The sequence below is a fragment of the Macrobrachium nipponense genome, chromosome 41 (genome assembly GCF_015104395.2).
Source record: "Macrobrachium nipponense isolate FS-2020 chromosome 41, ASM1510439v2, whole genome shotgun sequence".
NCBI classification, from domain to species: domain Eukaryota; kingdom Metazoa; phylum Arthropoda; class Malacostraca; order Decapoda; family Palaemonidae; genus Macrobrachium; species Macrobrachium nipponense.
Genome location: NC_061102.1, coordinates 48,841,977 through 48,867,194, shown reverse-complemented (window position 1 = coordinate 48,867,194; position 25,218 = coordinate 48,841,977). Strand labels below are relative to the sequence as shown.

The 25,218-nt window shown below is 36.8% G+C and overlaps 1 protein-coding gene across 2 annotated transcripts in view; it reads left to right on the top strand.

The window, feature by feature from the left end:
* Positions 1 to 25,218, top strand: part of LOC135212747 (glycine receptor subunit alpha-4-like) — a 114,405-nt gene that overhangs the window by 12,870 nt on the left and 76,317 nt on the right. For both annotated transcript variants that reach the window (XM_064246475.1, XM_064246474.1), the window contains exons 2-3: positions 14,100 to 14,316; positions 21,260 to 21,372. In XM_064246475.1, coding sequence (XP_064102545.1) covers positions 14,231 to 14,316; positions 21,260 to 21,372 — 199 coding nt within the window. In that variant the 5' untranslated portion in view covers positions 14,100 to 14,230. The remainder of the gene's footprint in view (positions 1 to 14,099; positions 14,317 to 21,259; positions 21,373 to 25,218) is intronic.

The following is a 25,218-nucleotide window of genomic DNA, read 5'->3' as shown; positions in this document are numbered from 1 at the left end:
CTTTGTAAAATTCTTAAGAGAGATTGATATATAACATAAAATTTGATTTATTTCACTGATATTTAATTTTACCTTTCGCCCAATGCATACGAGGGTATGCATTTTGTACTTTTATTTGTATTTTAATATAAAAATAATTTTTTATGTATTTTTTATGAAATATTTTTTAAAATGAAATATGGTTTCTAAGTTTCATTCCCTTTAGATTATCATCACGTTCATTTATATTTCCTTAATATAGCCTATTAACACTATATTAAAGTTTGGCATGAGTGGCAAAGAAAACTTAGGTCCACTACCAGTGACATCCCCGTAGGCGGCTAGTGCCGTCAGTGCACCCTCATGTGGTGCACTGTAGGCAATAAAGGTGCTTTGCAGCGTACCTTCGGCCCCTAGCTGCCACCCCTTTCATTACTCTTACTGTACTTCCTTTCATATTCTCTTTTTTCCATCTTACTTTCCACCCTCTCCTAACAGTTGATTTGTAGTGCAACTGCATCGAGGCTTTCCTCCTGTTACACCTTTCAAGCCCTTTACTTTCAATTTCCGTGTCAGCGCTGAATGACCTTATTGGTCCCAGTGCTTGGCCTTTGGCCTAAATACTATATTCAATTCAATTCAGTTCACCACCAGTGACGTAACAAATACCCAGACATTTTTAACTTCGTGCATATCTGAGTGTTACGAAATTCAGAGCAATCACTGATGAACAAGAAGGCGAGAATGTGACTATACTCTCTCTCTCTTTTTTTTCCATTTGTCCATCCGCCTGTGGTGTTTGCGAATGGCAACACTGCGTCCCGGGCTTTATATTATATCCTATTTCGAATATTAACGGTGTAATTCGCATACAGTAAATTATTAAAACACTTTTAAGTTGCATATGTACACCCAGATATCCTTTTATTTACCTAAAATTTAGACATAGCGTAACTATTTAAAGCCCGGGACGCAGTGTTACCATGCGCAACCACCACAGGCGGATGGACAGATAAAAAAAAAAAAAAAAAACAGAGTATAGATAGAGGAGTGTGGCTGTGTAATGTGCAAATAAGTGATTACCGAATGATATTAAGAAAACAAAACAATTATGCAGAAACTCCTAAAAATGCGCAATAGGCTCTTTGGTCTCTTCTGTGTAATTCTTATAGTAGTTAATTGTTTTCGTGGGGCTATCGATTTTGATAATTAGGCCTAAACCACGTCCACAAGACGCCCTGTATTCTTAGGATGGTTTATTCGCCGAACTTCTCTGGATAACTCCCAAGTTTAATTCCCGTAAGGGGAAGTCCTGACATCTGAATCCTCAGTCCCTCTTTTAGGTGAAGGAAGGAGGGCGCAGTTCATTGCCCGGGGACTCCTTTCCCTTCAGGCTACTGTTAATCTTTGAAGGGACCTGGAGGGGGGACCCATCACCCCCCAGTCTGTGTTCAGTCATTACGGATACTGAGCTGGTTTGAGAGATGCGAGGAGGTATTAAAATTCGTGGGTTGGAAACGTTGTCCAGCCTGCATATTCCCGACCTGTATAACCAAGTACTGGAACCTTTCCCTGAAAGTAGCTGGACGCCATAATATCTTAAGAACTAAACCATTGAATCTTCTTGAAAATTATCTCATTATGTTTCCCAAACCCAAATTACTTACAGCATACTACTTCGTAACTGAACTAAACTAACCTAACCTAACCTATACTATAGTAGATTCACATCAACTGTGCATTTGATGTCTAGGCCAGTCCCTTACGATTGGCTGCTGATAAGCCAATCACACGGCTGGAAACTCTCAGTCTCTCGAGACGGTTCACATATAGGCAGGATGTATGTTCCACCTCTCTTGAGGGATGCGTCTTTCAAAAGTATCCGTCAGGAGAGGTGGATCATACATCCTGCCTATGTGAACTCTCGAGAGAGACTGAGAGCTTCCAGCCCTATGATTGGCTCATCAACAGCCAATCAGGAATTTACGTCCCGCCTTAGTCTAGCATCTTCCTTAAGCTTAATGTCGATGTCTTCTCCTAAGGATCTCGTCCCTCCAATAACACAGGTCAGTGGATGACCAGGTACAATTTATTCAAGCATTTGCTTAAATTCCTTATGCCTGTTGCGAAGCTGCAGCGCTATCGTGGAGACAATGTTGCAAACACCAGTAATTGTTACACCTTCAAAGATGCACTAGTCATATCACCCGTAGATTTCTTATGAGGTGGATGAGAAGGAAACTCGCCTCATGACACGAAAAATCACATTCCCTTAATGCTTGCTAAGTCATTTCTTAGATACTCAGGCGCAAGAGGCCAAACTAGTCGATCATGCGCTATATTTCAATTTTGTTATTCTGGATTTGCTAGGAAAAGTATCAGGAATGTGTAATTTTTAAGTCCAAGACAGGTACAATATATCTTATTATATATATTATATATATATATATATATATATATATATCTATCTGAATAACTTGATCACGAAGTATATAAGACGTGATGCTATGTATAAATAAAGGTTTTTTGCCACGAAGGAAAAAAAATGAAAAAGCGAGATAGCCAAGTACTTTCGGTCCTGTTCGGACCCTTTACCGAAAGGTAATAAGGACCGAAAGTACTTGGCTATCTCGCTTTTTCATTTTTTCCTTCGTGGCAAAAAACCTTTATATTTATATATTATATATATATATATGTGTGTGTGTGTATTATTATATATATATATATAATATATATATATATATATATATATATATATATATATATATAAGGACCAGGTGACTAGGAGATGGCCGGTCATCAGAATGTGATACTTCATTTATTGCCGATGCGTTTCGTAACACATGTATATAGTTACATCATCAAGGATAAAAGAGAAAACAACACATAATTGGAAATACATGTAATACAACTTTGACTTTAAGAGTCTCAACAGATATAGAAAAAACATACATAACAAAATAACAATTTAAAAAGCACCTGGTAGACTGAAAAAGTTGAAGGCTGAATGATTCGGAAAGAAGGGAGAAGCAGCGAAGAAAACCGGCTCAAGCCAGGTATACAACTATACAGAGGAGGTGTGTGAGTTCAACTTGGACACTGACTGCTTCATAAATAAACGACTCTAAAATGAGCAGTTCGTGTAAACGGCTTGCTTGGCCCAAGACACAAATTGATAGTGGTATTACACATTTTTTTTATGTGTGTGTGATTTCTGATATAAGAAAATTCAGTATTGGACACTACAGCCAGTAGTACGATAACTGACACCATTATGTGAATCAGCTCTGACTTTTAGATATGGTCTGGTCGATGCGACTGAAGATTGCTGTATTAGGTAGAGTCTGTCTATAAATCACAAAAGTGATCCTATTGTAAGGGGATTTTTTGGAATTAAAATAACTTGCAACGTATGAAAGTGTTTTTCAGTTGCAGACTTGAGGTTGCTTCTAAATTTGTCATCTTGGATGTATGGAATACAGGCATATATTTTCTTTCGTGGAACAGTGCTTTTATATTGAAAGGGAGTCCGATGGTTTTTTATTTTGTTTTCTTTAAGCGTTGCAAGAATTTTCTTAATAAGAAACTATCGGACTCTCCTTCCAAGAAAGAAACTAGGTGTCAGTATTCCATATGTGTATATGTATACATATAGTATATATATATATATATACATATATATATATATATATATATATACTATATATATATGTATATATATATGTAGTATATATATATATATATATATATATATATATATATACACTACTATATATCATATATATATATATATATATATATGTATATATATACATATATATATATATGTATATATTATATATATATATATATATATATATATATAATATATATATATATATATATATATATACATATATATATGTGTATGTATCTATATATATATATATATATATATATACATATATATATGTGTGTATATATATATATATATATATATATATATCATATATATATATATATATATATATATATATATATAGAGAGAGAGAGAGAGAGCTTGTGATAAATACATATGTTTGAATGGCCGATATATTTTCGTTCGGAACTAACTATTTTTCATCACAAAATTTTAGGGAAATGTTCGGAGTTCTGAAAGGCCTAATTAATTAACATGGAAAAATGGAGACCAAAATTTTTTCCTGAAACTCGATGAATTATTTTTTCAAAAGGGATTGATCGATGTCCCAGTCAAAGGCTGTGACTTACATTTTTTTTTTTTTTTTTTTTTTTTTTTTAGTGTGTTCAGCACGTTGTCCCTTGAAATACCTGTTCTCTTATTAATTTCCTATAAAAGAATACCATTGTGCCGGCTTTGTCCAGCCGTCCGCCGGCACTTTATTCCATCCGCCCTCATATCTAAAAACCTACTGATGCTAGAGGGCTGCAAATTGGTATGTTGATCGTCCACCCTCCAATCATCAAACATATCAAATTGCAACCCTCTAACCTCAGTAGTTTTGATTTTATTTAAGGTTAAATTTAGCCATAATCGTGTGTCTGACAACGATACAGGGCAGGCCACCACCGGGTCGTTATTAAAGTTTCGTGGGCCCCGGCTCGTAAAGCATTATACCGACACCACCGAAATATATATCTATTTTCGGTGGCCGGGACTGTACTACGCTGTAGCGGATGTACAGAAAACTTAAGGGCATTTTTTACTTGTTTTATAATTTGTTGTCCTTTGAAATAATCTATTCCTTTTTTATGTGTATTTTTGGATGCTTACTAAATTTCCATTATCTACGTTTAATCCCAGTTTTTCACACATTTATTCTTGCGTACATACGTTTCTGTATTGTTCCTTTTGTGATGTTAAAGCCTAAATGAATTATGATGTTTAGGTCTAAATTTGTATCTTTTCCAAGGAACATCATCAGTTGCCTCGAAACTTCAAGTAAACAGAAGAAAAATCGTTGCTGTTCCTAACAAAGTAGAGGTTAGTCACCTCTTTACACTGGGATGTCCATGGGTTTTTTTTTATCCTCTTGTGTCTGCCATTATTTCAGAAATTATGAAAATAAATTCTAAAGTTAGAGCCACCAAACCGAAACCCTCGTTTCAGTTAAGTATATCATAGTTTATCCAGACCACTGAGCTGATTAACAGCTCTCCCATTTTTATTTACGTGGCTTGGAACCATTTGGTTACTTAGCTACGGGACCTACAGCTTATTGTGGGGATCCGAACCACATTATATCGAGAAATGAATTTCTAATCGCCAGAAATACATTCCTGTGACTCCGCGCTGACGGCGGCTGGGAGCTACCAGAACTGTGGCTACCAGATCGGTAGGCGAGTACGCAAACCGACTCTTCCAGCGAGTAGACCTGTTTTTGGCATATGTAGAATTTGAGAATTTGTGTGTCTTCGAAGATGCATTCTACTGTTTTTTTCGTTAAGAAAAGTTAGAGCCGTCAGTCACTGAGAAAAAAAAAAATCAGGTCTCTGTACTGCATTCCGTTCAAAATGTAAAGAATCCTTATCGTCCTGGCAAAACTGAGCCAATTCTGTTTTCCGTTGCCATCCCAAAAAAATCTTATGAATATTTTTGTTCAAATGTGAGAAATCGGAAAAATATCGAAAACCTTAAATTTAAATTTTTTTTTTTTTTTTTTTTTTTTGCAGCTTTTGAATTAATCTTTGGCCATTTGGAAAGTAGAGGTTCGAATTCGGTCGCAAGCACAGACGTTGATTGATAACCTAGTTAGTAATCTTAGGTCATTATTTTTTATTTTTTATTTTCGCTTCCTCGAAGTATACTACTTTTTTTTTCTTCCTACCTTGGTTACGCAAGCTCATTAGGTTGGCCACTTCTCTGGCCCTGGCTTCAGACGATTTATGGCGCATTATTCACCTCATAGACATGATTAATCAAATGAATGGCAGTGCAAATAGGTAGGATGATACCGTAGACTTGTCCATATATCAAAGGTATTGATATTGACTAAAGGTCCTTGTCTTAGTCAGTTTCTAAGTGGCACCCATTTGTCTCTGCAGCTGGTTGCAGCCCTGAAACTTTGCGTGTTTTCACATATTAAGCATTTATGTCTTATACTTTTATAATGAAATATCGAGGCAGTCAAGTAGTAAATGAAGTCTGAGTAACATTACATTTGTAGAGCTAGATGTATCTCATTCCCTTACGTAAACAAACGTATATATACACACAGACGCCCACACAACTAACAGCAATCCGCTGTGACGGTGGAAATAGGTTGATTTCCATTCTAGGTACAGAAACTGAATTACATATATAGGGATTTGTACGGCTAAGCCGAAATGAAATTATTTAAAATTGTATGAGACACTGAAAGGCATGATTGGATCCGCGTACCACACATAATTCCCTTTGATTGTAAGTTATTTTCGAAGTAAAGAGGATTCGATTCGATATTAATTAGTATTTGAGGCTGGATATTTGAAACCATACAAAATTCAGCTGAGACTTGGTTACACCCACATGGATTTGGACCTTATGCCTTATTGTGTTTGATACGTAGATAACATTTTGGGTATGGTACGAAGGTAATAGCATTGTGTTTGATACGAAGATAACAACAGTATTGGGTTTGACACGAAGATAGCAGCATTGGGTATGATACGAAGGTAACAGTATTGGGTGTGATACGAAGATAACAGTATTGGGTTTGATACGAAGATAACAACAGTATTGTGTTTGATACAAAGATAACAGTATTGGGTTTGATACGAAGATAACAACAGTATTGTGTTTGATACAAAGATAACAGTATTGGGTTTGATACAAAGATAACAGTATTGGGTTTGATACAAAGATAACAACACTATTGGGTTTGATACTAACAGTATTGGGTTTGATACGAAGATAACAACAGTATTGGGTTTGATACGAAGATAACAGTATTGGGTTTGATACGAAGATAACAACAGTATTGTGTTTGATACAAAGATAACAACATTGGGTATGATACGAAGATAACAGCATTGGGTATGATACGAAGATTACAGTATTGTGTTTGATACGAAGATAACAACAGTATTGGGTATGATACGAAAATAACTGTATTGGGTATGATACAAAGATAACAACAGTATTGGGTATGATACGAAAATAACAGTATTGGGCATGATACGAAGGTAACCGCATTGGGTATGATGCGAAGATAACAGCGTTGGGTATGATACGAAGGTAACAGCATTGGGTATGATGCAAAGATAACAGCGTTGGGTATGATACGAAGGTAACAGCGTTGGATATGATACGAAGATAACAGCATTGGGTATGATACGAAGATAACAGTGTTGGGTATGATACGAAGGTAACAGTATTAGGTATGATACGAAGGTAACAGTATTAGGTATGATACGAAGGTAACGGCGTTGGGTTTGATACGAAGACAGTAGTATTGGATATGATACGAAGACAGCAGTATTCGATTTGATACGAAGATAATAGGGTTTGATACAAAGATAACAACAGTAACGAGTTTGACACGAAGATAACAGTATTGGGTATGGCACGAAGGTAATAGTATTGGGTATGATACGAAGATAACAATATAGTTTGATACGAAAGATAATAGTTCTGGGTATGGTACGAAGATAGCAGTGACTGTGATAACTGCTGAAAGAATGGTAGGCTATTTGCCATTGCATAAGACTTCCTAATACATCGGCTGCTTCAATCACAAGCACTGTGCCACTCACGTCTGCCTTGCACGCGCTTGCGCGCAACTTAGGCATTCGCCTTTCCTTCACCTACCTTTCCAGTCCATTCCATCATACATAATTCGAAAAGTTGTCCTTTTTCTCGCCCGTCTTAATCATCCAAATTGCAGAACTTTTCACCATTTTCAATCTATCTTTCGTGGCATATACCACGGAAACAATTCATCATGGCAGCGTTAGATTAATTTCTTTCATTTGGATCCAGCATCCGCACCACACTTCCATAAAGAAAAGTTGGTTCGACAGTCGCTTCGTATAAGGCCACCTTGGTTTCTATGGACACCCCAAGTGTATTCCCTGTTACTATCCCTACATCAGCTGTTTTGGGATTCTCCTCTTCTCTCATCCCACCATCGTATTAATTAATATATTATTATACTTACATATATATATATATATATATATAATATATATATATATATATATATATTATATATATATATATATATATAATCCCAGTGATGCACTTTAGTGTTGTATGGTGACACAAGTCATTTATTTTAAATAGCAATCCGCATTTGGAGCCAGTTACACGTAGAAACTTATCTGAACTGTTTTGCTTGTTTTAGAAAAAGTATGACATTGTTGACTTCGAGGGGTTGTTGTTAAAAATCTTTTGTATTTGGAGATGGCTTATGGTTTTGAAACGTCATAATTGATGTTGGAATACAGTGACCAGAAATGGACTTTGGCAGTCTTTTATTTATTTATTTATTTATTTATTTATTTATTTACTACCAACTGAAGAAAGATCTTCTGTAAAAGAGATAGAAAAAATGAGCAAGAAGCTCATGTCAACACATCTTGCGGTCATTTTCGATAATGGTGTGTTTGCAAGAAAGTCTGCTTCCCAAATACATCATTTAGCTATTGTAATGGTATTGTTAAGCTATTGCCATGCGCTTGAATTGTACGAGTATGCGTTTTCTGACCAAAATAGGACAATCTCGCGCATGACGTCACGTGGCTGATCTGACTGAGGTTCAGGTAAAAAAAAAAGTCATCAGTCAGTATTTGACCCCACCAAAGTGAAGAACAAGGAAACTACCTTCCAGTACCTGGAGATTAACGGGACCTCTCTCACACAAGGTCGTGAAAGAGATAGGTAATGGGTGTGGGCAAACAATTCCCATAGTGACCCTTTATTTATTTGTTTTCTTGGTTTTCTTTTATGGCCACCTATCAATGACGTCACAAATACCTGTAAAACAAATTTGGCGGTGTCACCGTCATTAACCTGGGCAATTCCTCTTTTTTACTTACTAGGGGAGTAAGCCTACAAACTACTTTGTTGTTGTTGTTGTTGTTGTTGTTGTAGATGATGTTGTTCTTGCTGTTGTTGTTCTTGTGGGGGCGTTAGGAAAAGCTTATGGAAAAGCCTTAAAAGGTCTGAAAAAGGTGTTTCACGTTGCGTTTCAAGATACAGGAATTTTAGGATATGATATTTATGATTTATTTATTAGAATGAAAATTTTAAAAATAATGGGCATGTTCAACAGTACAAGACAATTATTTTTAGTAAAATATAGCATATTCATTTTAATTTTCTTTGTGAAACAACACATTATTTGACTGTAGATTTTAGCACACACCCTGAGTAAGCTGGAGGTCGGATATATATTTTCATATGTGTTAACCAAAGGGGAATTTTTAGTTGATAATAATTTCATCCTCTCGTGGATTCGAACCAGAGCACAGAGGAGAAATCAGGGCGTCAGTGACGTCTTCTTACCGATTTGGCCATTCGGTTACATAAATGAAAATATATTAATTCTTAAGTAGAGCAAATTGGATATTAAAGGACATTTGTAGCTTAAAGCATGTAGTATATGAATCACGGTCATTGCTACAAATGTTGTTTAAAATCCAGTTCGCTCTACATCGGGAATATCATCGAAGGGGAATTATAATTGACAAATAATTTAGTACCTGGGAGACTCGAACGCCAGACAATGCGTTTTAACGACTTTGTGGACGTGCTCACTACTCAACTGGTAAGAGAGAGGCATTAGTTGAACATGACTATGCCGTACATATCCACGTCGATTGCAGATATTTGTAATTGGTTCCAGCATTAACCCACCCCAACCATTACAGCCGATTGATAGTAGTATACTGTGTTTGAAATGAGAGTGAGGTGTACCCTTGGTACAGTGACAGGGTGTTTTCGTCTGTTGATGCAAATTGCGGCAAAATGATTCGAACAAAATATCGACAGAAATTGAAAACATATGATATTTTCTGGATAAGGAAAACGTTAATATCTGGCAGTTGCGAGGGTAAAAATGGAGCTATAAAAACCTTGATCTCATTTCAACGTATATTTTTACGATTTTGTCAAATTGGAAGTTTTACGAATGGTCTGTCACTGATATGCGACATAAAATGAAGCGGTGAAAGAAAAGTCGCAAAGTCTTTTTCTCCTGTTCAGAAAAGGCTCTGAAAAATCAAATGTTTTTCCAATACTCTCTCTCTCTCTCTCTCTCTCTCTCTCTCTCTCTCTCTCTCTCTCTCTCTCTCTCTCTCTCTCTCTCGCTGGTCGTCCTTCATGCGAACCGATAGTAATTACCCATTTTTAAGAAAATATTAATAAAATCTTTTTTGTAGGTTTTTTAAACGGTAAACTCTCTTCCGACTTTAATTACTGCGAGAATCCAGGAGAGGGACGGTGACCAAAGGCCTAAACATTGATCTGCCAACAGGTCGTGTCCCTCATCCGTGACCTAAGGGCACCCTTGGGCGGAGAAGTGATTGCCGAAATGCGTTGCATGGCTCAAGATTTGATTTTAAATGTGAAATTTTTGTTAAACCTGTTTTTAGGGTAACTTTTCTAAATCCTCATAATGAAGTATGTTTTTGATCGCTAACTTTAGATACTGGTCTTATTGTATGTTAGAGGTTTCCTCTTGTATATGACAAGCTTTTGGGGGTGATTATAAGAGATTCAGACATTTTAATGACCTGACCTATATATGTTGGGTCTGAGTGTAGGTACTCCTTCTATCTTAAAAGGCTAAAGCCTCTCCAATTTTTTTCCATCATTCAGCTGTGTACTTGTTTTTGGTCCTACTGACAATCTGATGAGCGCTCTTATGGCCTTGTGCCTTTGATCCCTTGAAGGACCTTGATATGGATAATGGGGAGAAGGCAGTTAATTAGTTGTTGATGGGGATTTTGAACTTCCTGTTGACGGAAAGCTACGATGACCTCGGCGTCCGATGAGCTGGAGGTACTTTTCTTTTTTTCTCCTGGTTTTGGTTTGTAAGTATTTGTATAGTTATTCTCCACCTGAAGAAGTAAAAATCTCACTTAGCTTAATGGGCAGAGGACTAAGGAAGAGTTAGTTACAGGATTCTGTTGCTTTGTTTATTTTATTTGATTTTTTTTTGTCTTCTTTTTTTAAAGGTAAACATATCGATGAGGATACTGTTTATGAGTATATATAATATATATTGATATAATATATATATATATATATATTATATATATATATATATGTGTGTGTGTGTGTGTGTGTGTGTGTGTGTGTTTTTATGTATTTCTAAATACGCTTTTCACTGTCACAGTGACCTCTCAACGTATGTATCTGTTCAAAACAAGCAGTATAAATATATATATATATATATATATATATATATATTAATATATATATATATATATATATATATTAAGTCAAGTATATCTTAGTTTGTTTAACAGACCACTGAGCTGATTAACAAGCTCTCCTAGGGCTGGCCAGAAGGATTAGACTTTTATTTACGTGGCTAGGAACAAACTGGTTACTTAGCAGTGGGACCTACAGCTTATTGTGGGATCTGAACCACATAAATTTCTATTCAGGTATAAATTCCTCTGTTTCCGCATTGGCACCAGCCGGGAGCAAACTCGGGCTACCAGTTTGATAGGCGAGTACACAACCCACTCGTCCAATGAGGAACTATGATTATTTATATATATACATATATATATATATATATATATATATATATATATATATATCATATATATTAATACAAATGTCAGATGGTAGAATCTTCACTGATAAAACAACAAGATAATAGGAACAACGTTTCCAATGGAGCCTGGACACTGACCATAGACAATATCTTCCTTAAGGGAATGATGAAGCGGATTAAGACAATTTGCAGAACCAACGTCGGCTTAGCGGTGACTCCAGGCACCACCCAAGTGCATATCTCCCACTATATATTTCGCCAATGTAACTTCATCTGTCCACCGAAATATAGTCCCATTTAGATGTTTTAATGGGCCTTTTAGATTTGAGACGTATCCTGTTTTAGCAAGAATGTATTTACAGATATATATATATATATATATATATATATATATATATATTATATATATATATATATATATATTAGTTTTGTAACATGTACAAGCCACTAATATTTCCTCAATATGTATATGTATGGGTGTGTATATATATAAATAAAACAATAAGGAAGAGAGAGAGAGAGAGAGAGTTTGGTGTGTCTGCGTGCGAAGCGTGACGTATAAGTGTATATACTTGACCATGAATGGAGGGCCCTAGAATATAGATGGAATTCATCGTGAATATTGCTAGACAGTCATTCCAGTAACATATCCTTCCAATCTCAAGTTAGATTTGCTTTTAAGAGACTGAAAAGGAAAGCACGTGAAGTATATTGATAAAAGTAATCAACGTTTGGGTTTCTAGAGATGGTGCGGAACAGGATACGTGTATCCAAAAAGGTCTGTAAGGAACGAAAATGAATGATTTGCTTGTCACCCTTTGTGCTGCGTCCAATATATCGAACGAGGAAGGTCGGGAATGGAGGAGACTGGATGAGTAAAATCTTTAGAGCTCGGCTTTGAAAGCTTCGTTGCACAGCGAGTGAATTCGAGATATACATGACGTATATCTTTGTAAAAGAGAGTGTGAGGTGGAAAGGCAGAAAAATCAATGTTGATCTTTTTTTTTCATATTTATATTCAAAACTGGAGAGTTGTTCTCATAGGAGTAACTAGGAGTCTATTAATGGGGGCGGCACCTGGGTGGACACACCTGAATATGGGGGGGGGCGGGGGGCACTGGGCATACACAGATTATAATACTCATTCTTTTTTTTTAAGTCATATGTAAGGATAATAAGGTTGTTATAAAATATTTAAGCCTATCAAATTGTGAATCACGCTTTCATATAAAAGAAAGAAAATTTATATATTTCTTATAGTTAGTAGAGTAAAACTCTACTTTTCTTCTTATAAAAAAAAAACTGCGAAACTACTTGATGTATAAATCTTTACATTAATCATAATATAATGATAATAAACTTGAAAAAATAATAATAGTAATATGAAAATTAAACTTAGGCTTTTACTACAAGTTTCATGGACTCAAAATGGGGCGACACCTGGGGTGGGCCACCAGTTTCAAATGGGGGCTCGTGCCCCCCCCCCCTGCCAGTTACGCTTATGGCTGTTTTGCACAGATGATTATTTGTAAAGTTGAAGAAGGGCAATTGGCTGCAAAAAGGTTCAATACTGGGATTTAACATAGGTCAAGATGGCAAGTCTGAAGCAGCAATTATTGCCGGCAATAGAAACAGCTGCTTTGAAATCCCATTAATGACCATGTGATGTAGGTGTGAAAAATGGCGATGAATTTACGACAGGGAAATGGATAACGAAATTGCTTTTAGGGTAGGGGGTGGGGTAGGGCAGTCGCTTCAGTGATGAAATTGAAGGCGTCAGGGGCGCTAAGTATAGAATGGAAGATATTATGCAGATAGAAGCAGCAGTCATCAGGGAGTAATTTTCGCTTACTTTGGGAGTAAGAGTACAAAACTTTGTTGTTGTTGTTGTTCTTGGTGGGGGGTAGGAAAGGTCTATCGAAGAACCTAACTCGTTGAGTTAATGATACAGGAATTTTAGGATAGGGTATTTATAAGTTGCTTATTAGAATGGAAATGTCAAAAATGAATAATGCTGGGTTTGTCACATATTATATATATATATATATATATATATATATATATATATATATATATATATATATATATATCTCTCTCTATATGTATATATATATATATCTATATATATATCTATATATATATATCTATATATATATATATATATATATCTATATATATAGATATATATATATATATATATTATATATATATAGATTATATATATATATCTATATATAGATAAAATATATATATATACGTAGATATGTATATATAATACACATATATATTATACATACATACACATATACATTTATATATCCTCATATAAGCTGTTACTCTTGTGATAAGAAAATGTTTTTATAAATCACTAAGATTTCCTTTATCGAAACTTAATCCGTCTCTCTTTTCCAGGTCTGCACTTAAGAAGAGATTATCATCCCTTGAAGGCCCCTACAAATGGACTGCTGAAGATTTTAGGGGATATCCTTTTCAACTCGAGCGAAGCCGAGTTCCTCTCCGGGGAGCGAAGATTGCCGAACAGAATGGTCCCCAGCAGGTTCTATTTCGGGCTGGTGCTTCTCTCCTTCAGTGCCAAGAGAACTGCGACGGAAACAATACATGAATATAGGTAAGATGAAAACGAAGCAAAGGCTCCACCGTTGCCTTGTTCAAAGATAGAAAGTTGTAAGCCATGAAAGACATTCATTCAGTCGTAGATCTTTGTATGTGGGTTCTTTTTTTTTTCTGAGACAGAAGTATGGAGGCTGATATGTCAACTCATTTAAGTTAGTTGCAATTGTATAGGTAGTTTGAAAAGGAAGGCATTAGCTGAGTGGTTATTGTTATCCTCTGATCTCTCTCTCTAAATATATATATATATATATATATATATATATATATATATATATATATATATATATAAATATATAAATATATATATATAACATATATATATATATAATACATATATATATATATTATATATATATATATATATATATATATATATACAGATAGATAGATACACACATGTATATACATACACGGCGCATGAGCACTAATGGCCATCGCTTAAACACTCGGGAAGCTGTGTGTATGTGTTGAAATGAAATTCGTCTTTGATAATGAGTTATATCCTAATATTGTCACTGAATTCGTAGTGACAGTTAGTCAGGGTTGGTAGGGTGGTGAGGGGTGGCGGGCAGGAAGTACCCTACGGTATCGTACACATTGTTATCAGGGCTTGTTTCTTTATCCTGTGGTCATGATGTCTTTATCCGTACTTGCCCTGAGGAAGATTTCTCCGCCTACCAAACTCATTTTTGGGCTTGGTCAGTGGGCATACCATACAAATGATAGGTTAGGGTTCAGTAGAAAACCAGTTGCGAATTCTACCCCATTAACAGGCTTATGTTTTGTTGACGATAACTGTCCCTACAAGAGGTAATCTCTCTTGTTGGGCGTTTGGCCTCTGGTATCTGGTTTCCAGCGCAGCTTTATTATAATGTCTGTTTGATGCGTTTGTGTTCACTTACATCTGATGTTGCTGTCCTTCTCCCTGTGTGTTTACAGTTACCTGTAAAACTATCGAATTATCTTGCTCTGGTGACGTGGGATGTATTATTGATATGAATGACACCTTAAACTGAAGGTGTTCATACCTTATTGAAAATGTTATATCAATATCCAGAGAAGAGAGCGGCTGACAAGACAAAGTTTCCTGCACATTCAAGAACTATGATTTGATGGGTTAATAATTTAGCTAAATTTTGTTAATCATTTGCGTAAATGTAGGAAACAAATGTTGACATTCACAGGGTCTGCAACCTTTCATTTATATGAAAAAAAAATGGACTTGGATTAATTTACTAGGTCTCAGCATTTAAACGTGTGTGTATATGCTGAGGATAATAAGTTCAAGTATATCTTAGTTTAACCAGACCACTGAGCTGATTAACAGCTCTCCTAGGACTAGCCCGAAGAATTAGATATTTTCACGTGGCTATGAACCAATTGGTTCATTAGTAACGGGACCTACAGCTTTTTGTGGGATCCGAACCACATCATATTGAGATATTAATTTCTGATCACCAGAAATAAATTCCTCTGATTCCATGTTGGCACAGCGGGGCGCGAACACTAGCTACCAAATCAGTAGGCAAGCACGCACCCCACTCGTCCAGCGAGGAACTGTGCTGAGGCTAAGAAGTGTCTGATAATTCTATTGCGTAAGGAGAGACTGTTGGATGCTTTGGCACTTTGTGAGATAAATGTGACAAGAAAGTTTGCATTGTGCCTGGGAAGGGCAAAGAGTTAATTTGTTTTGGGTAGCTGAAAGGTTAGAGCTATGGAATAGGTCGACCTTGTACGTAGTGTTTAGAAGATTCTCGGATTGGTGTTCATGCTCAATGTGTTAGGCTGAGGGTTGTATGGGGAAGATTGAGTATAAAATAGTGGGTTTACATGGTCTAGAAATATACAAGTACAAGAATGATAAAGATTATTTGCGGGAAACCAAAAGGAACCCTTTTTTTTATTTTTGGACCAGCCTCTAATTTATAAACATATATACATTCCATATTAGATAAGTAATATGGAAAATATATATGGTTATATGCACTATTTGACAAGAATTAATTTTAAAAAATGCCCCCAAAATATATCTATCTCTCGGTGGTCTCGATATAATGCTGTATGAGCCGCGGTCTGTGAAACTAGCAGCCACGGCCGGTGGTTGCCTGTCCTATAGCGTTGCCAGACGCACCATCATGGGTAACTTTAACCTTAACTGGAATCAAAACTACTAAGGATAGAGGGCTGCTATTTGGTATGTCGGATGATCGACGTCTCGCTAACGTGAGGTATTTGCCTACCAAACCCTCAGTCTTCAGAGACAGAAATGGTAATTGGTGTAATTCTTAATTTAGAAGAAGATGAAATGTACAAGTCAACTGGGCTTTTTTTTTATTACAAAGCAGTAAATTTGCAAACATATAATTCTTGAATATAATTTAGTACCCATAGGTATTCAGGACGCAATCGCTAGTCTGCTATACGCTTTTCTGTATGTTATTTTTAATCAGAATACCGTAAAGTTTTCTAGTAAGTTATATGGCTTTTAAACTGTTTCTTATAACTTCCATTTTTGTCCGAATGTTAGCGTACATTTTTTTTTAGTAACGCCTAGAGACGCACTAAATCTGTTTCTGTTAGTAAACGCGATAGTTGCGATGTTAGATAAACTGCAATCAATCAATCGACCACGAGAAGTAATTAAATGTTCGCCCACAAGTTTCGTTGTATTGACCTCGATGGCGAATGACCGTCACTGTAGTGACACACACACACACACACACAAACACACATATATATACATATATATATATATATATAATATAATATATATCATATATATAATACATATAATATAGATTATATTGAGTACATTTTAATGTCTTTAAAATCCTTGACATATAACGAGGAAAGCAAGAAACGCTTTAGAAGACATAGTGAGGGCGTATTTCAGTGATACAGTTGACTTTCCTCCTTCAAAACTATAGCGCCAACCATATAACCATGACTATCCTACAAAGTTATTTGCAGAATTATTCAAGTCTATCTTCTTGTATTGATATACAAATGACGGAGCCGCCAAATTGACAGTAAGAAGATTTGAAAGGTGTAACAGGAGGAAAACCTCAAAGCAGTTGCACTCTGAAATAGCTGTTAGGAGACCGTGGGTAGCAAGATGGAAGAAAGAATATGAAGGGAGGCACAGTAAAAGGAACGGAAGGGGTTGCAGCTAGGGACCTAAGGAAGGCACGCTGCAAAGAACCTCAAGTAATGCCTGCCAGCGCCTCAGTGACGTGGTCGGTATGGTGTTGACGTGCCACTTGGTTGGCCGCGAGTTCGATTCTCGAGCATTTCATTGAGGCGTGAGAGATGTGTATTTCTGGTGACAGAAGTTCACTCTCGACGTGGTTCGGAAGTCACGTATAAAGCCGTTGGTCCCGTTGCTGAATAACCACTGGTTCATATGCGACGTAAAAACACCATACAAGCAAACAAACAAACAAACAAGTAATGCCTACCAAGCACCGCATCCTTTCTGTAGAGAACGGCTGCTTTAATGTGTGACGAACTTCTTCTGAATCAAGACAAACGAGGAAAAGGTTTACATAAACTTGCAACATTAATATTTTGAAGAGTAAACTGTATGGAACTTTGAAGGCCCAGGAAGCTCTAGGTTTTTAGGAGTACCGTTTGCACTGTACACAACTTTCTTTCCAGAGAGCAAAGCAAGATAAACAAAGCTGTATTTGAGCAATTAAATGAAGGTAAACAAGCACAGAATAAGTACCTAGTCTTTATTTGCCATTAGCGAGCCCAGTTGTGTCTCTTGCATTTGAGTGACACTGGCCAGGTGGAACGCCAGATGTTCTGTGAAGGGGGAGCGGGTTTAATCTGAACACCTCCGAACCCCACAATTGGCCACGGGCCTGAGAAGTTCCTCGTTGGACGAGTGTTTTTCGCGCTGGGCTACCAATCCGGTGGTCCGAAGTTCGATTCTCGGCTTGGCCAACGTGGAATCGGAGGAACTTATTTCTGGTGATATAAATTCATTTCTATATAATGTGGTTCGGATCCCACAAAGAGCTGTAGGTCCCGTTGCTAGGTGACCAATTGGTTCCTAGCCACGTAAAAATATCTAATCCTTCGGGCCAGCCCTAGGAGAGAGCTGTTAATCAGCTCAGTGGTCAGGTAAAACTAAGATAAACTTAACTTTACGGGCCTGATAATAACGCAGATAAAGGAGTATTTGCCATATGGAATATTGTGAAGACTGCAAACAGCAGAAGTCATTCAATAACCAGAAAACAATTATTGCCCGCGACCTTGATCAAGGAAGTGGGTCGGGGAGAAAAGGCGTTCCCCTCTTCCAACAGAAAATCAGTGGGAGTTGTGTGTGTGTGTGTGTGTGTGTGGTGTGTGTGTGTGTGTGTCCTTCGCTGATTGGTACCCTTGCAGCTGCGTGGTTTCCGAAACCCGTTCGAATGTAGCGTTCGTCGGACGAACGCCTCAAGTTCTTCATCGACTCCAGTTTAAATATGGTTTGTTTGGAATGCCTCATACGGTTGAAACTTCGCAATATTATCCGTTAACATGGTGAGAATTCCAGTGGATTCCCTCGACTGTTATAAGGGCTCGTAGCTGAACGGGGAAATAGCTGTTATTTTGTTTGTTTTGATGTACAGAACAGAAGGAATCCATAGAAGCAATTTTAGCAATTGAAAGTTTTGGCAAATGTTTGCCGGCATCCGGCAAATTTTCAGAAGAGTGCAATTTTAATCCAGTCTCTCTCCTCTCTCTCTCTCTCTCTCTCTCTCTCTCTCTCTCTCTCTCTCTCTCTCTCGTTTCATTCTGTTAGTGGAATGGTGATACCTCAGTTTTTATAATTTTTCACTAAGCTTTTATGGAGACACTTGTCTGAGACCCCTTTATTCCACAAAACTTTTTTTTCCCACAAAACTAGTCGCTCTTCTGTTATCCTAGATCGCGTAATCTATACAGGGTGTCCATAAAATCCCAGTACCATTCTGAGCAATAAATACCTGTAATGGTACTGGGACTTTATGGACACCCTGTATAATAACGTGTGCATCACCATGCATTCTTTCCTTGTATCCACACTGTTCTTTTCCACCTGTGAAGCTTTCAGCAATATCTGTTACCGTGTGATGCAGCTGTGATTCACGTTTGCTAGGTCTGTGGATCGCTCCCAGCCTGCCGTCCACCAGACCACCTTGTTAAAATGGGTACCTACGCTTTCGGGGGTCATTGAGAAAGGCGGAGATTTCCATCCTTATCCTCAAAGACTAGACGCGAAACCACAATGCTGTACCATTCATGCACCATTTTCTGAAAGGTGAAACCAAAGGGCGTAGGGTGAATAAAAAAAATGAATATATATATATATATATATATATATATATATATATATATATATATATATATATATAATATATATATATATATATATATATATATATATATATATATATTAAGACAAATTCCACGAAGGAAAGAGAAACGACGGAGTTTGTAAGGTCTTGCAGAACCCCCGTCGTATCTTTCCTTCGTGGAATTTGTCTTTATTTATATATTCATTAAGTTCCATTTTTTCGTGATTCAGTATTGAAGAACACATGAACCTAAGATGACGACCTTAGGTTTCTTTGATATTTTATTCTGGAATTGGTCTTTATTTATAAAGACCAATTTTTCCGTGAGTCAGTGATTATATATATATAGATATATATATATATATATATATAGATATATATATATATATATATATAAATGGCCTCAAAGTGACCCATTCCTCCTCACTCTCTGGTGACTAATGGTTTGCTACCATGTCAGTACAATTTCTTTTTACTTGACACCTGACGGAATTGATTACACCACAATTGTCTTTTTTTTACATATCCTATTTCATGTGGTTAAATGATAAGTTATCCTAGTGATGGTGGTCTCAAGTATCCAGTAATGTGAGGCTAATGTTTTTTTTATAGTATGAGAGTGGTTTCACCTGATAGCAGTTACGGTTCAAAGAAGGTCTCTTATGACATTCCGTTTTTTGAAACATCAAAAGTCAGTAATTTTGTGAACATTTGTCTTTTGTCGCCTTCAAATTATCAGTAATTAAAATGTCATATTGCATTTCATCGCTAACTAGAATTTCTCAACTTTATTTTGAAGCCGGATAAGCGTGAAATTCCGAGTCAGAAATTAATCAGCCAGAAAATCAGGAAACAAAACTTTTAGAATTCTACTGATGTCCAGTGAAAGGGAAATGCGTGGTAGTATTTACATGTTATGCAGGTATATTTAATGCAAGATTACTGTAGTCCTTATTTATATATATGTGGAATTTTGAGGAAAATTATTAGAGTTATTCCAATCTCCTTTAATTTCATTCTGTGACTGAATCTTCATCCACAGAGTTTATAAACAACACTATTTTTATACTGAGACGAAGCATATACAGGTATACAAAAAAAGAGAACATATTCTAAATTAAACATAAGCTTACAAACTGATTTTTGGGAATTGTTGCATATAAATGACACTGGAATTCTTATTTTTATATGCCTGTAGTTTATGTTACCAGTGATAATCTAAACCAGAGTTTTTGAGGTTGCTGGGATGAATAGAGACACTCCCGAGGGCCTTCAAGTCCAAGTTCAGCCCTAATAGGAACAGGAAAAAAAAATGCAGGGAAATGTAACTGAAGCAAGTATCTTTATAGGAAAGGGAGAGTGAAGGAGAGAGAGAGAGAAAGAAGAAGAGGCAGTGAGAGAGATTTGAGGGGGTTTACAAGGAGAAAGAGAGAGAGGGTATCGGTTGTCATTCAGAGTTTTCCCAGGCAGCGCCGGGTCGGTCAGCCATATTATGAACATCAGCAGTCTCCCTTTATTGACATACAGCCATGTTCCAACAAAGAATTAAAGCTATGCCCTCCTCTTACTTACAGAGCCCTACTCACTAAAGTGTCGTTGTTTTCCCAGGAGCAGCAGACGGTATCCAGGCCTTGGGAACGAGTTATTGAAACTGGATCAGCTGTTCCGAGTCGGCCATCGTGGGCAGTATGACAGAAGACAAACTCCTGCAGCTGCGTTAGGTAAGGCGGGATTGGGTGATACTGTGCGATTTACGTGTTCACTGTCGTAAACTCTGCCTAGTTCTCTTTCCTCGAGAAACTAATCAGTATCTTTGCTAGGAGGTTATGTTTAGGACATGACATTTTTCTAAAGTTTATAAGAATGGTGTTGCCTTGATTGTAACCAAAATGCTGCAAAGATTAGTTTGGAAGTAGCCTTTCTATTGACGATTATCCCTTCGAAAGAGGCAGCAGACATTCTTCTATTACAGGATATATGCGAAGACTTTCGGACTTGTCGAACACTTTAAAATGATCAGAGCCATCTAAGTTTGAAGGAATATTTAACTTCTGTCGTAAAATTTTATAGATAAATTTTGTAATCAATTTGACTGATATTTGATTGGAATTTCTCTTGGACCCTTGTACAGATTTATGAGGTTTTTCGTAAAATTTGTAAACAATGTTCGAGGGAAGCCCAAGAAGAACTTGAGGTGATGGAATTCTTTTATTAGTCTTCGGTAGGGAACATTGTTCACAACAAATAGATTCATTGCTGATAATTTGATCTGTCCCCAGGCAGTCGTTTGTTGATTTAATTGAACTGTGTGAGTGTGTGTGTGTGTGAGTGTGAGTACTCAAGCTGCAGGGCTTCCAATGGGTTCACCTCTATCGCTAAGTAACGTCAGTGGATTGTTTTGGGACTGACTTGCTGCTTGGTACTGTATGCTTTAACTTGGCGTGGTGTCGATACGCGTATGATTATATTTGCAGTAGTACCAGATGATGAATTAGTAATTTTTGTAGTGGTCTTAATTCATTGCATCAGTCTGTGAACATCAAAGTTGAAATTGAGAACTAAGACGTCCTAGTGATTCGTTCAGTGGTTAATTATGCTAAATCTAAAGTTTATGGACACCCCCACGTATCCCAGGTCATATATTCATGATTCTTTCAAGTCGTACCCCTCATGTAAAACTAGAGGTCACTGCTAACATTTTTATGTATATTTTTATTCTGCTATTATGTAATATTTTCATGAATTCAGTATAATTCTTTTCAAAAAGTAATATATGAAACTGTTCACCTGTAATTGGCGATTAAAAGCAAGAGAGACATTTAAACAGCTGTAATATTGGCAATTCTTTTAAGCTAGAAAATAGACTGTTTTAACAATTTTATTCATATGTATAAATATCGACGTGAGGTATCATACAAATTTTAAGGGGGGGAAAGCCCTTGAATGTTCTCGTAAAAAGAGACAATAGAGAAGGGTGTTGGGTCCCGCTGGTGGTGAAAAAATTTGTACAAACACGATTGTCCAAGGATTTCCAAGGTTAAAATAATTGTTGTTAGGAGTTGGTAGGAAAAGTCTATGGAAGAGCCTGAAAAGGTCTGAAAAAGGTGTTTGGCGTTGAGTTAAAGATACAGGAATTTTTGGATAGGATATTTACGATTTATTTATTAGAATGAAAATGTAAAAAATAAATAATGTGCATGTCAAGCATTACAGAACAATTATTTCTAATAAAATATAATGTATTGATTTTAATTTTCTTTGGTGAAACAATGTGCTCTTTGCCCATAGAGTTTAATGCGTGCCCCGAGTAAGCTGGAGGTTTGATCATGCCTTGTCAGAGTAAGCTTTATAGTAAGATTGGATTTGAAAGTGAAATATTCAAAGAGTATGAATCTGTACAGAACTAGAGTGGGAGAACGATAAGCATCGGTAATGCCTGGCGATGTGAATGCTAAAGTAGGTGGTAGAGAGAGGGCATGGTGGTAGGGCAGTTCCTGGAGTGACTCCAGTCGGAGAACGTTTATTAGAAAAGTGTATCTTGAGGTGTCTGACTCTTGAGAATGCTGTGTGGTTTTATGTATTAAGTGTATTTTGGAATGAGAAAATGATGGATAAAAGATCTGGATACAAAATTCATGACCCGTAGAAGGTTAGTGCCACTAGCGCACCTCATGCTGTGCACTGTAGGCATTACTTAAGGTTCTTTGCTGCATCTCTTCGGCCCTTAGCTGCAACCCTTTCATTCCTTTTACTGTATCTCCTTTCACATTCTCTTTCCTCCATCTTACTTTCTACCCTCTCCTAACATAGCGCAACTGCGAGGTTTTTCTCCTGTCACACCTTTCAAACCTTTCACTCTCAGTTTTTCGTTTCAGCGCTGAATAACCTCATAGGTCCCAGTGCTTGGCCTTTGGCCTAAATCCTATATTCAATTCAGATGTATGAGTCAAGAGCATATGAAAGAGTGAGTTGAATGTAATGGTAAGAAAAAGTGAAATTATTTATTTTATAATTTTTATTATTATTTATTATTATTATTAGCCAAACTGCAACCCCAGTGAAAGACAAAACACTACAAGCCAAAGGGCCAAGTACAGCCAAGCACAGAGAACTTAGTACAGAAATAGAGAATGATTTATGTACAGAGAGGACAAAGAAAAACAAACAAGATATATAAATACATGAACTGTGATATGAGCTTCATGTAAAGCCTGATCAACAAACAAACAAACAAAAACAAGGAAGCCTGTGCACTCAGTTTGAACAGCTAAGGTTCCAAAAACTTGACATGGAAGATTTCCTGATCTGGTCTCAGTTGATGTAGTACAACTTAGAAAATTGTGTGGTGCTGTCAGATTGTAAAGTTTGAATTAGTTACTCGTAAATTCTACGGTACAGGCAGTCCCCAGGTTACATCAGTTTCGGGTTAAGTCGTTCCGGACTTAAGGCACTTGCCTCATGGCGCGGTTAACCTGTTTTACAGCACTGTAACCCGAATTTGCAGTGCTCATGCTCTATAGTCCCATTATACTTATGATGATTCGGGTTAAGGCGATTTTCAACTTATAGTGCCCTGCTGCGGAATGGAACCCCCGACATAACCTGGAGGATTGTCTGTATTTGGTTTTAAGAGCTAGACCTTCTATTCGCCTTTCTTGAAAACAACCTTTCAACATGGCCTTTGTATTGTTCATTCTTTAAGCCGTGTAAAATCGAAAGACAATTCGTATGTGCAGTTCGTCATACATACGTATAAAGTGGACGCATAGTAAGCTTAAAAAGAACAAACGAATGTTTCATGGCAATATAGGCAATCGATTATAGTTAAAAGAGAAGAGAAAATACATTTTGATTTGCATCGTATCAGAAGTTAAGCAAACAAAATATTCAGCTCTCTGCATCGGTTTTTTGGTAAAAACAATATCGTTTTTTTTTAATCCATTCCAGTCGATGCTGATACGGAAAAGTTTGCTTTTGAACGGTTTACAGTATGAAGCCTCGCGTCCTGGCTTTGAATAAAAGAGAGAGAGAGAAAAAAAAAAGTTTTAGCCAATAAAGAGCAATCATACCAGGTTTAGTTTCCAGCCGTCATTGCTATGTTACTTGTATAACTGACCCAAAATCTCGGAATACGTTCAAACGCAATCTCTTTTAACATGATTATGAGGATACGTAACACAATACCGGCATCCATTTACGGCGGTCTGCCATTACATACTGGCCAGCCGACTTGATTACCAGCAGCTGGCTCCCCGCTCTATTGTCCAGAACGGCGAATATGAGGCGAATCAAAGGTACCTTTTTGAATGCTAGGTGCTATCCAGCGTCATTGCAAGCCGGTCGTCATTTTGAAAAAAAGGAAAGGTCATGAAAATGGAACTTCCAAACTGCCTTGCTGTGAGATCATGAATAGGATGATGGATGCCCTTATTATGATTCCGCAGAAAATTAGGAAAATGTGTTGAAGATTGAGTGGCTGTCAAGACGTCACACGATATCAGCGTAATCAACCAGGAATAAAATGTAAAGATATCCAATTGCAGACGTCTTAGGAAGGTGGCATTATG